At 40.5% G+C, this 14,119-nt stretch overlaps 1 protein-coding gene across 1 annotated transcript in view; it reads right to left on the reverse strand.

Annotated features, from left to right (window-relative positions):
• MAOB (monoamine oxidase B) overlaps window positions 1-14,119 on the reverse strand; it is a 106,021-nt gene that overhangs the window by 19,197 nt on the left and 72,705 nt on the right. The window contains exons 4-8 of the mRNA XM_059910691.1: window positions 9,575-9,679; window positions 8,484-8,575; window positions 3,453-3,594; window positions 2,068-2,217; window positions 911-1,070 (exon numbers count right to left, since the gene is read on the reverse strand). Of these exons, the coding sequence (XP_059766674.1) occupies window positions 911-1,070; window positions 2,068-2,217; window positions 3,453-3,594; window positions 8,484-8,575; window positions 9,575-9,679 (649 nt within the window). The remainder of the gene's footprint in view (window positions 1-910; window positions 1,071-2,067; window positions 2,218-3,452; window positions 3,595-8,483; window positions 8,576-9,574; window positions 9,680-14,119) is intronic.

The raw sequence follows: 14,119 nt of genomic DNA on the forward strand, positions 1-14,119 counted from the left end.
TGGTGGAAAGGGGTAGATACAGGAAGAGCTGCCCTAAGGTAAGAATATGAAACTTTTCCCCCTTTGCCTCCAGCACATCCTTCCTCTCCCTTCTGCAATCTAGCTCCTCATTTCAGTCCATCCTTCCCTTTGCCCTCAGTCCCAGGCACTGAGGGTTCTTACGTGGAGTCCTCTTGGAAGAAAAGGAGCTGTGATGAGAGTCGATGTGATAAGACTCTAGCATTGTGCTGTCCAATACAGTAGCCATGCGTGGCTTTTTTACATTGGAATTTAAAGCTATTAAAATGAAATAGCCATGTGTGGCTTTTTATATTTGACTTTAAAGCAATTAAAATGAAATAAAATTGAAAAATTCAGGTCCTCAGTCTCACTAGCTACATTTCAAGTGTTTGATACCCACACACGTGGCTAGTGGCTGCTGTCCTGGACAGAGCCGCTCTGGAACATTTCCATCGTTGCAGAATCTAGTACTTTAGTGGGCATCCCTGTAATGTTCTATCCAGTAGAGCCACACACTTATTGAATATATATGAATGCATAAATGAATTTAATTTCATATAGTAGAATCTTGACACTAGTGAGAAATTGCCTGGAAATTTTCAGAATCCCCACCGTTGTGAACGGCTCTATAAACTCATACTTTAAAAACCTGTAGCAGAAAATGTTAATAACCTATTTTCACAAGATTTTGTGAAAGGATTAGTAAACTTTATACTGAATCATGAAAAGAGTTGATCATATTCTAAGGGAACTTAATTGCATGAGTGTGTGCCAATGTACTTTACTCGATGGAACTGACCTTAGAAACTGCATGAACGTTTTACGTCCGAATTCTAAGAAAAACAGTTACACACAAATGCTGACTTTGCACCAAGTTTCTTGGACCTTTTAAGCAAAGAAAAGTACTCACCCTTATTCCTCCAGAAGGGCTCTTTATAATAAACTATGCACTTGATGACTGAACCCAAAGGCACACGAGTGATCAGCTGGTTTCTCATCATTGGCAGAGGGGGATTGAAATGAATCTTCATGCCCAGAACAGGAGGAATAGCGCTAACCACATACTTAGCCTGGAAGAAAAATGGCATGGTTAAACATTGCTGGTGGGTTGTTTTTGCTCTTTTTCTAATGTTTCTCCCTCATTTACCCTCGTCCCCCACTCAATCTCTCCTTAAAAGAGAAACTAGAAGAATCAAACTTGTTAGAATCAAAATGAGCTCTTGTTGTTCCCTAGCTCAAAACCTCCAATGACTTCCCATCACACTTGGAGTCAAAGCTAAGTTCCTTACAGTCACTTTCAAGGTCATACATGAAAGGAACCCCTGTCACATCTCTGATCTCATCTTCTGTTACTCTTCCCCTCAATCCTCTTAATTCCACCATTTTGACTACCTTGCTGTTACTTCAACATGCCAGGCTTGCTCTTACCTCAGGGCCTTTGCACTGGCTGTTTCAGTCTACCTGAAAAACTATTCCCCAGAGAGCCACCTGGCTCAATCCCTCATCTCCTTGGGTTCTGTGCTCAAACATCACCTTCTGAGTGAGGTCTTCCTTGATGACCTTATTTAAAATTGCATGACCAATCGTCCCACCTCACCTTCTGGCACACCCTCTCCCCCTTCCCTGCTTGGTTTTTTCCACAGTACTCATTACTATTTGGCACAGTCTATATTTTAACTATATATCTGATTACAACTTTTCTCCTTTACTAGAATGTAAGCCACATGAAGGCAGACAATTTTATCTGTTTTGTTCACTGCTATGTTCCCAACTCCTAGAATAATGCCTGGCACATAGGAGGCACTTGATATTTATCAAATAAATATTTTCTTTGATTTTCTAATTATGTAGGAGCCCAATACAGAGGGTTGATAATACGTGTTTTGTAAATCTCCCCCCTCACCCCCAAATATTATGGTTCTGTTCTCCTTTCTTTCAGATAGAGGTAGCTTTTTCGCTTTTGGCAAAGGCATTGTCTACGAAGTCTAGAATATTCTTGGCTTCATTTAAGCTCTGGTTTTCTATGGGACTCTGGTCTCTTCTCCCTGGTTTAAGGCTCTTGGTTACCTCGTACACCTCGTGGTTTAGGGTCTCCACAAGGACGTTTTCTCCTGTCTGGTCAACGTGGATCACAGGCCTCTCCAGCTTCACTCGGTCCCCAAGGAGGTCCATTATCCGCTCACTCACTTGACCAGATCCACCCACAAATTTCCTCTCCTGGAAAGAAAAAAGGACCCAAGAGGTGGGTAGGAAATATAGGAATGGATATAAATTGCTAAGTTGCTAGTTTTCCTCACATATCTTTACTGTGTGAGGTATACAATTTCACGCGGCCGTTGTGGGTAGTGTCTTTCACCATTGTTTTCTAACCAATGATTGCTGGCTTTCAACAAAATTACAGGTTTTCGAGCCTTCCAGGCTATGTTCTGATGGCCTCCCAGGCTCCAAACTCAGCTGGACATCCTCAGCCTGACTCCCATGTCCCACCTGCTTGGCCGAGACCCCTGCCCTGTGTCCTACCTGCATCCTTTGGTTGAGTTGCTGGGCCACCACTTGCCTGAGCACACCTAGGCCTGTTTCCTGTCTCCTTGTTACTCAGTCTCAGAATCTTGCTGGCCCACCCATCCCCAGGCCAGCTTACTCCCTGTTGCAGTCTGTCTGTCTCACCCTGGGTCAGGTACCTGCTGTTTCTGTGGCCACTGAGGCCATTTCACCTCACTGCACCCACCTGCAAAAGCTTCCAAATGTTCTGCGTGATTGCGCACACAGTTGCGCTGACTGTCTTCTCCTAAATTTTCAGTTCAGTTAATTTTTAAAAAGACTATTTCAAATAGGTCTAGGAAGAAGGTCACGGAGGAGGGGATAAGAGAAGAGAGGGGGAGAAGGAGAAGAAAGAGGGTGATGAGGCAGAGGAGGGGGCAGGAAGAGGAAGGGAAGGAAAGGAAAATGACTGTCGAGGAGATTATCTAAGAACTCTAATCCATTTCCTACTGTGCCCAGCATAGCGCATTATACAAGGCTGGGGCTCAGGAAATAGGCACTGAATGAATGAATGAATGAATGAATTCCATGTGGTGCATGTGTTTTAAACTGAAAATACGTTTCTGACTTTTTTTGTTCAGCTTTCCAAGAAGTACTCAAGTTATGTTCATCAGCTGGTCTCTTACAAACTTATCAAATAATCATCGGATGTATATCCAAATGGAAAGTTGCAAAAGTACATAAAAAAGGAGACAAGCCTAATTTTAAAATGACATTGGCCACTGGGTTGTCACCCTGGGTACCTAACAACAGACTGTCCCTTTCCAAAGTCACTTTGAGCTGCTATGATTAAGCTCTAAAAGCCACAAGCCTGCCTCCTGCTCCAACCTTTCATGATTGAAGGATGATGCCAATCTTTCATTTAGGCAGTGGTGGTTTTCTGTTTGAACGGTCGGGGTATGAATGGGTACCTGCCCTCCATTGGTTGTTGACATGATCCTGGCACTGCCCCCACACTGCTTCACATACCACAGGAACCAGAGAGCGGAGACCTCATGGGTCTCTGCGGTGACACACAGGTTCACAAAGAGAGTAGCAAGCTGCTTCGAAGACCTGCTCAGGAAGAAACAAGAGCAAAGCTGGCAAATGCAGGGGAGCATCTTCTTCAGTCTCTGGAAATTATTCAAGCAGTAAACTTACTTGGCTAAGTGGAGCACAATTTAGCAAGTTGCAGAAAATTGTCACTAGAATCTAATATTACAAAACATGACATCAGAGATTTGGGGAATAGGAGACATATTTTCCCCTTAATCAAAAGACCTAGCTCAGAATCAGCGTGTATTCCATATGCTATGCTGTCATCACTTGCTACTCTCCTAGGCATCCCCATCTCAGTAAAAGGCATCACCATTCACCCACTTGCTAAGGCCAACACTCCAGAAATCAACCTTAATTTCTCTCTTTCCATCACTCTCCCACCATCCAATCCATCAGGAAGTCCTGTTGTCTCTCACCACATCACTCCACCTTCATTACCACCAAATTGGCATCATCTCTTGCCGGGATGATTAGAATTATTTCCTCCAGACTGGTCTCTCTCGTTCCACTTGTCCTCACTGAATATCTATTTACCACACTTGAAGCCAAAAGCTTTTTATTGCCCTCCCCTCCGTGGTGCTCTTTCTATAGTGTAAATCAAGTCATGTCATTCCCTCGCTTAAAACTTTCCAGTGGCATCCTATCAAAACCAGAATAAGATTCAGATCTTTTACCATGGCCTCCAAAGTCCTAAGTGATCCAGCCCATGCTTACCTTTCCTATCTCATCCTGTACCTTCTCTACTTATTCTAATGTCCCCTCAGAAAGACGAACTCTTATACGTCTATAAAAATGGGCACCAGCTTCTATATTCCCAGCACCCTGGCATTCTCTATCATTTTACCATAGTGTGGTAGCTTTAAAACTATTTTCACTGTCTTAAATTAACTTAATTATTGGTTTATTATTTTTTATTGCTGTCTCCCCCACTAGAATATCAATCAGTGAAACAGGGATCTTAACTTTCTTGCTCACCATCGTGTCCTCTTTAATAAAATAGTGACTGGCACATAGTAAGCACTTAATAAATTACTTGTTAGATGACTGAATGAATACATGGTTGATGAGAAATGTCAATTAAACATTACTTTTCTTTTCTTTATTTTGGCCATGCCACACAGCTTGCAGGATCTCAGTTCCCCAACCGGATTAAACCCGGGCCACGGCAGTGAAAGCCTGTAATCCTAACCACTAGGCCACCAGGAAACTCCCTAAACATTATTTTTAAATGATCCATAATGCTCAAAGGATATGCTAGGTGCTGTACCAAGTAAAGAATTAGTCACAGTTACCTATTCAGTTATTTTACTGTCTAATGGAAGACCAGCTCAAAGAATGGATGAGGGGAAAAAGTGATTAACAGAGTATAGATAGACAAACTTTTGCTTGAGGTTGGCAGGTAAATGATGAGAGGTTATGTCCTATCTGGAGCCACACCAGAAAGTGAATGATCTCCTGCAATTCCAACAGCTCAGTGAAATCTAACAGATCCTAAAATTCACCAGTAGTAATGTGTACTCTGGGATATCTTTAATTAGGACCAATCCCGCTTTTGACTTTGACATAAAGTTTGCATGCTGTTAATCTGGTTATACCTGAGGCAGAATTTTCCACCTGATAGTGCTGACAATGGGTGGAATAAATAATACTGTCTTCCATTTATTGAACTCTTTCACACTCCATGGTTTTTAAAACCCATTGTCTTATCGATTTGTCACAAAAATGACAGTCATTATTTTTCCCCAGTTCACAAACCCAAACACTGAGTCTCAGGGAAGTTAATAATATGTAGTGCACAGCTCACTAAATGGTACAACTGCAAACCACGTCATACCTGATTCAAACTTCATGCTTTTAATACCTCAAAATGCTTTAAAATTAGTCAGTCAACAACCTTGAAGGGACAAATATTGACCAAGGGACACCTCTCTACCCTAGTGTACCTTGACTCTGGAAGTTTGTAGAATCACACCTAACACACATACCAGTTACATGTAGCACTTTTGTGACAGTCCCCATCATTAAGCCTGCAAATAGTGTAATATATATGTTGAAGTGACTTCAAATTAGTTTTGCAAGATTCCTCATGATAACTGAAGGGATGGAAATTGCTGACTCATGCTTTCTTTGCAGAGGCAATTTTTGGCTTCTATCTAAAACAAATATCCAAAGATTGGTTTAAAATATTACTTCAAAGTGAAAGCATGCTTTGCTGCTTCCTGATGTCCCGTTTTCTTTGCTCTGTATTGTACAGGTGAATTCGGATGGTATAAGGGAGTCATAAATAACTAAAACCTAATGTTGCCCTAGCTAGATAACTGATATTAAATATAAAAATAGAGCTGTGATTCTAGTTGTTACTGCTGCCAGTTTGGTGAGAAAGAAATAACCCTGGTTTGAAATCAAGGGAGATCTAAAAGTAATTTGTCTCTGGAGGGCCAGGCCATTCCTAATCCTTTATTTGATTTACTCTAAGAGCTTTACTGAGAAAAGAAATGAGAAGAAAAATATCTGAGGGATGGAAGGCCAAGGAAGCTAGTGCAATAATATTTTCGTGTTCCTTGCCCTGTTGACTCTTTAAAAGATAAACGTTATTATGTTTTCTACATGAAAAATATACACATATTATATAAAATTTGGAAAATTCATAAAATAAAAAGATGAGAGAATGAGTATCTTCCACATTTCTGCCCCCCAAAAGATAACCCCTAGACTCATTTTGGTGCATTTCTTTTTCTAGTTATAGGTTTTAAAAAGTGTATTTACATAGCTGTGACTACATCATAAATTTAATCTGTTTCTGAAAACCACTTTATAAATGATAACAGAAAGAATAATCAACATTAGTCTTTGAATATATGATTATGCTTTAGTTTGAACCACGGTAGGTTGGATATTCTGGGGATTACTTCCTTTAAAACCAGGAAATGATATCATGCTTATCTTGCTTAGGAAAAATTTAAAAATTACTTTGTGTTCATATATTCCTAACATCTCAGAATGCTTTATTTTGTCAGCCAACAACCTAGAATATTCACTAAGGGGAGGGTTAGGCCAAGGACTATGGCAGAAAAACTCAGATCTCTGTGAGACCAAAGAAATATAATTAGTCCTATCTTCAATGAGCTTCAAAGCTCTCCGGAGAGAGAAGACCTAATGAATTTATTAAAAGCTTTTTATAACAGGAGTTATAAAACAAATGCAGGTAAAAAATACTCACTATATTTTGAAAATCTCATGTATAAAATTTAAAAGTAAATACTGCAATTTTATTACAAACAAAATAAGTTGTATTACAAACTACATTCTAAAACAGAGTGGTAAATAGCATCAGATAAGTGTTAAAAAGGATATAATTAATAATAGGCATTGATTTCATGACAATAAAAGAGTTTTACTCTTTCAAAATTGGTTGCTTTCAAAGGCTGAAGACGTAGGAGAGGCACATGTTAATCATAGAGTATTATATAATAATAACGATAATGATTAAAAACTGGAAGTAACTAAAACGTCAAATGATAATAGATAAACACATTATGGTATTCACTTCCCATGGAATAGTCTGCAACCATGAAATATGATGTTTGATGAAGAATTTTAATGACGTGGATAACTGTTTGCATTGTAATATTAGATGTTAAAAAACATTCTGATGGATATCCGTTGCTTGCAGGGCATGTACAGTTTTCTTTTTAGAAATGAGATGATATATCACACTGTACATACTTGACGACAGCCTGCTTTTCTATCTGTTTAATAGTATGATGTTCTTCAAGCCATTAAATATTCTTCTTCAACACGATTTTTAAAGATTTTAGAGTATTCCAGTTTTCAGACAAACCATAATTAATTTAACCAGTCTTCTATTATGGGACATTTAGATTTTCCTTTTAAAAATAATGCTTTGAATCTCCCTCCCTCCCTTTCTCTCTCCCTTTCTCCCTCTCTTCTTTTCTCTCTCCTTCTTTAAGCTAAATTCTAAGAAGTTGAATTTATGTATGAAGAAGTATGTACATTTTATGTCTTTTGGTTATTTCCATAGCTTAGATTCAGATATCCTTAAAAACTTTTTACTTTTAGTTGTCAGTGCTCCAACTTCCCCCCCCCTCCAATGCCTAGAGAATGAAGACATCAACCCCAGAGCCACATTCCCAACTAATGCTGTTTAGCATGGGCAAACAGTCTCATAGCAATGCCATTTTCTGACTTTGCTTACCACAAATTCACCATGTGCTTGAGATGGAACCCTTATCATCCTTTCCTTTCTCCCTGCTGTCCAAGAGCAGGGAGGCCTTTCCACGCTGTCTGTCTATACAGCTTCCGCAGCTCATGTATAGTTCCCAACTCTGCCAACCGTAATTTAATACTTGACTCTTGAACCCTTTCTTTCAACGCTACACGTTTCTCCCTAATGGGGAGCGGTCAGTCCAGTCATCCATGTTTCCTGGACAGTTGTGAATTATCCAGAGAACTTCTCTAGAAATTCCTCTTCAAAGCTTTGAAGAGTTCCACTCCACCCCATAGGTGTTTGAAATGCATGTCCTGATGCACTCTCTCCATACTTGACCACCAGTGAGGAGTATACAAGTATCCCTACATCAACAGCTTGATAAGTGAGATCTTTAAGCTGTTCTAAATAAGGGAAGTGGCACAACGTGGTCTGTCCTAAGGACTTTAGGGGGTAATACCACCTTTGTGATGCAAAACTATTCCAAAGAAGTAGGTTTGATGTATAGACATCTTTAGGGCAGGACATGGTTCCAATATTTTTCAGCACTCCACCTGGACAAATGGTGTGGTTATAGACACAAAGCGGCTACTTGTTTCATAGCTGCTGAACGGAATTGCTAAATAAACCTGAAAGAGAGTCACAGTCAATGCCTGTGCCTAACGGCGAGTCTTACTCCGTCCAGCAGATCTTGTCCAGCAGCTCCTTCATCGTCATGTGGTCCCACTGTTCTGCAAGGGGCGCCTTCCATGGGGCATCACTGGGAATCTACATTCAGATGACGATTCAGAGGGGAAAAGCAAATGTAATTTTCCATTTTAAATAACTATTTCAATAGTATTCAAAACTCTAACTTAAAGAAGGAAAATGCAAGTTTTCCAAATTCCCCCAATAGTGGTTTTTTTACTGCACAATCCATGTTGTCTGTGTAGATTTCCTATTCGCTCAATCCATATTTAATTTTTGATAACCTTTCCTGTGCTATAAATGGAGGCTATGTTGTAATCAGGCTGTTTCCAAATATCAACTACTAAGTTACTATTTAGAGAGTAATTTAGAGAGAACAATTCAGAAATTCAACTCCTTGGGACTTCCCTGCTGGTCCAATGGCTAAGACTCCACGCTCCCACTGCAGGGGGCCCGGGTTCGATCCCTGCTCAGGGAACTAGATCCCACATGCCGCAACTAAGAGTTCGCATGCCACAACTAAAGATTTCTCATGCTGCGACTAAAAGATCCCAAATGTCACAACTGAAGATCCCACACGTGGCAACGTAGATCCCTCGTGCCACAACTAAGACCTGGCGCAGCCAAAAATAAATAAATAATAATTTTTAAAAAAAATCAACTCCTTAACAAAGATCAGACAGATGTACCAGATCATGTCTAAACTGGAGTTTCAGGTCAAGCTCTGTGTGTGTTTACTCAGGAGCTGCAGGTTTGGGCATGGTGGTGACTCAAAGACCCAGAAGTCTTACTTGCTATGTCCTGAGGATATTCTAAATTAGAAACATCATCCCAGGAAAGCTGAATGATAGAAGATCTTCTCCCCCCTCATCAGTAGTATGCAAATTGCAGCCTGTTGGACATCTCATTCTTTTAGAGGTCAGAAACAAGTTCACTTACTCATCTCACAAATCTTTACTGCAAGTTACTGTGCTACACAATGTGCTAGGCACTGCTGACACGCTTCACCTTCTTCCTTTTAAGGACTAAACTTATTATGGAGAATACAAATGTCATCAAAGAAGCTTTAGGAAGCTTTACCTCTCGTCCCATGTCATCCATCGTCCTCCAAAGGTTGTTATGATCTAGGTAGGCAATTGGATTCCACATAGGTGGGAATGGGCCCCTGAAGGGGTAGGATTTGCCCTGTGAGATACAAGATAATTTTAAAAGGAAACATTTACTACAATGGAAAAGTAGTTAAATATGCCAAGTTGTTAAATATCTGTAAGCAAGATCACGTTATCAATATGTGATATACACTCAAGTGTTTTAGTTCCTACTGTCCTCAGAACCCAACTTAACTTTTTAGCATTAAGATTTCCAGCAAAATTCCCTGTTACCTAAAGAAATTTGGTGCCACACCAAACGCAATAGAAAGGTTTCTCTCTGAAATTGGAACCCTTATCATGTAAAATGTAAATGCCAGTACAGAGGTGGGGTTACCTAATCTCATTTGCCAATGATACTTGCAAATATCTCAGAGCCAGGAGACTCTGCATGGTGGAGGGTCAGAAAATGACAACTATAAATATTACACAAGATAGAAGGGGATGAAAAACCGATTGCAGGAATGCAAGTATCTGTAGGAAGAGCCACAAAACAGGGCCCAGCAAGCTTCTCCAAGGAATCAGATGCGCTAGGTCAACACAGGAGTTCCCAGAGATCAAGGTCAAAGCAGAAAGAAGAGACAACTTAGGGAGTTCCCTGGTGGTCCAGTGGTCAGGACTCGGCGCTTTCACTGTCGTGGCCCGGGTTTGATCTCTGGTCAGGGACTAAGATCCCACAAGCTGAGCAGGGCAGCCAAAAAAAAAAGACACAACTTCAAGCTTCTCTTTGTGACATGTTTACACTGCCTGGTTCTCCCAGAAGAGCAGGGACGCCTCGACACAGAGACAAAGGGCATATATTTCTCCAAGGATTACTAACATGGCAGCTTGTATGTCATCTCTGGGAGGCTTAACTTAATGGCAGTTCAGGTACATCCACAAAAACCACTTTAGGTTCATTTGAAAACCTGAGTCAGAAGTCAGGCCATGCATTCTGGCATCATCTTGCAACCAAATTGGAGTAACTCAAGGTCCACAGTCAACCAAGATCTCACAATAGCTCTCAGTCATTTGGCAAAGATTCATCTCACACTGATTTTGTAGTTACAGAAACTATTTTAATAATTAATTCTATGGTCATATTGTTCTTTGTTCTCCAACAAGGCCCTAAGATTCTCAGGGAAGAGTTATCATACAGGCTTACTTTTCTTCTTGTATTAGTCAGGGTTCTCCAGAGAAACAGAACCGATAGGATGTATGTGTGTGTGTGTGGCGGGGGGCAGGGGGGCAGTGAGAGAGAGATTAATTTAGGGAATTGGTTCAGGCAATTGTAGAGGCTTGGCAACTCCAAAATCTACAGGGCAGGCTGGCTGGCTGGAAACCCAGAGAAGTGTGGCAGTTCAAGTCGAAAGGCTGTCTGCTAGCAGAATTCCGTCTTCCTTGGGGGACCTCAGTGTTTTTCTATTAAGGCCTTTAACTGATTGGATGAGGTCTACTCACATTATGGAGGGTAATCTGCTTTATTCAAAGTCTAATTTAAATGTTAAACTCATCTAAAAAAATACCTCTACAGAAGCATCTAGAATAGTGTTTGATCAAATATCTGGGTATGGTGGCCTAGCCAAGTAGACACATAAAATTAACTATCACACTTCTTAGTCAACTTTACTGAGGTATAATTTACACCCAAAGAAACAATTTTAAATGCACGATTTGGGGGACTTCCCTGGCGGGCCAGTGGTTAAGACTCTGCGCTTCCAATGCAGGGGGTGTGGGTTCAATCCCCGGTCAGGGAACTAAGATCCCACATGCCGCATGGCGCGGCCTTAAGACAAAAAAAAAAAAAAAAAAAAAAAAAATGCACGATTTGGGAAGTTTTTGACACACTGTAAGCACCTGTGTAACCATTGCCACAATCAAGATACAAAACATTCCCATCACCCCAGAAAGTTCTCTCTTGCCCCTCCCCAGGCAATTCCTGCCCACTTTGTGGCCCAAGACAACTACTGATCAGTTTTTTGTCACTATAGATTGTTCTAGAATTTTTTAAAAAATGGAATCATGCAGTATGTATGATTCCACCTTTATCTGGCTTCTTTTGCTTGGCATGACGTTCTTGAGGTTCATCCATGCTGCAGTCAGTCCCTTTTGATTGCTGAGTAGTATTCCATTGTATGGTTGTACCATGGTTTGTTTATCCATTCCTCTGTTGATGATTCTTTCCAGTTTTGATTCATTCATTGTGGATGTTTGCTATGAACATCCTTGTACAGGTCTTTTTGTATACATATTTTTTTTTCTCTTGGATAAATGCCTAGGAGCAGAATGGCTGAGCTGCATGGTGGGTGTATGTTTAACTTTTCAAGTTTGTTTCCAAAGTGGTTCTACTGCTTTATATTCTCACCAGAAATGTATGAGAGTTCTACTTGCTCCACATCCCAACCAACACTTGCTGACTTTTCTTTTATGCTTTAAGTACACTGTTGATTTTAGAATATTAGATTTACAGAGAAGTTGCAGAGATAGTACAGAAAGTGTCTATATCCCTCTCAACTAGTTTTCCCTAATGCTAGCATCCTGCATTGCCATCGTACATTTCTCAAAACCCGGAGATTGACACTGGTACATGACTATTTATAAAACTTAAGACTTTGTTCGACTTCACCAGTTTGTAAACTAATGTACTTTTTCTGTTCCAGGATCCCACAGAAGATACCACATTACACTTAGTCATCAAGTCTCCTTGGTCTTTGGTCTGTGACAGTGTCTCAGTTTTTCCTTCTTTTTCATGACCTTGACAGTTTGGAAGGATACTGGTCAGGTATTTAGTAGAATGTCTCTCAATCTGGATCTGTGTGAATTTTTTTTCATTTTTAGATGGGGGTTGTGGGTTTGGGGGAAGAATACAACAGAGGAAAGTGTCCTTCTCATCACATCACCTTGGGGGGCACCTGACTTATCCCTGCTGATATTAACTTGATTCCTTGGTTAAGGTGGTGCCTGCCAGCTTTCTCCACCGTAAAGTTATATTTCCCCCTTTCCCTGCTCTGTTCTTTGGAAGAGAGTCACTAAGTTCAGTCCATTCTCAAGAGGAGATGGTAGGGAGTAAACACTACTTCCTGGAGGGAGGTATCCACATAAATTTTTAAAATTCTTCTCTAAGGAATATTTGCCTCTTTCTCCCCTATTATTTATTTATTCTATCTTTTCTTTATATCAATATGGGCTTATATATATTCACTTTATGCTTTGGGTTATAATCCAATACTACATTATTTGTTTTCTTGCTCAAATTGTTCCATCTGTGGTCGTTGGGGGCTCCTGTGTCCTTCTGACATGCCTTCATCCTTCTGTTTCTTGAGCACTTTCTTCATTTCTGGCACTAGAAGATTCTCCAGGCTCATTGTCTATTGTCTCTGCCACAGCCCTAGGATCTGCCATTTCTCCAAGGAGCCTTCATTTCTTTTATTTTTAAAAAAGTTGAATTTAATAGAATCAACTAGGTGTATGCTGGATTTTAAAAAAAAGCAGCTTTATTGAGATACAATTCACATACCACACAATTTGCATGCTGACTTTTTTAAACCTCTACTTATGCCTCCATCAGAGCTCAGCACATAGAATTTATTCAGTAGAAACCTATGGAAGGATCCATAGGATCATTCCCCGCAAAGCACATGTGGGTCCCACCCCAGCACCGCCTCTCTGAAACTGATTGACACCGAGCGAGTGAGTTGCTTAATCTCGTTGTTCCAACTCAACATCTCTTGGCCTCATGATCTTCCGCCAGGAATTATGCCCAGATTACCATAAACAACTGGGTTAGGTGGCCTTCTCAGTGTCCCAGAGCTCTCCGTTTACCTTTCACCTGCCACTAACTCCACTGTACCAGCTTCATGCATTTACCACTTTGTGTCACCCATCGGACTCTAAGCTGCAAGATCATGGACTCAAGCCAGCCTACCTGGATCAAGTCATGGCTCTGCCACTCACTAGCTGTGTTCAGTTACTTAAGCTCTCTGTCCTCAGTTTACTTGTGTATAAATGGGATGACACTAACTACCTCACAGATGTACTGGAAAGACGAAGTGAGATGATTCACATAAGTTACTTTGAACAGTGGCTGGCATGTTGTCAGTTCTCGATAAATGTTGTTGCTGCTATTAGTGCGGCTGTTACTACTGTAATTATTATTTTTGCATGCCTAGGACCTGTTGGCATAGATTGCTGGCACATAGTAAGTTCACAATAAATGTTGGATATCATCTCAGCTGTGTGACGTTGAACTTGTTATTTATTTGGCACACAGTGTCCTGAATTCTAAAGAGATCTTTTGTACTTAGATTTTGTCTTAGTCCATTTGGGCTGCTATAACAAAAAAACCCATAGACTGGGTGCTTTATAAACAACAGAAATTTATTTCTTGCAGTTCTAGAGGTTGGGAAGTCCAAGATCAAGACGCTGGCAGATTTGGTGTCTGGTGAGGACCAAGTTCCTGGTTCATAGATGGCCATTTCTTACTGTATCTTCACATGGT

This window comes from Balaenoptera ricei, chromosome X (assembly GCF_028023285.1).
Source record: "Balaenoptera ricei isolate mBalRic1 chromosome X, mBalRic1.hap2, whole genome shotgun sequence".
NCBI lineage: Eukaryota > Metazoa > Chordata > Mammalia > Artiodactyla > Balaenopteridae > Balaenoptera > Balaenoptera ricei.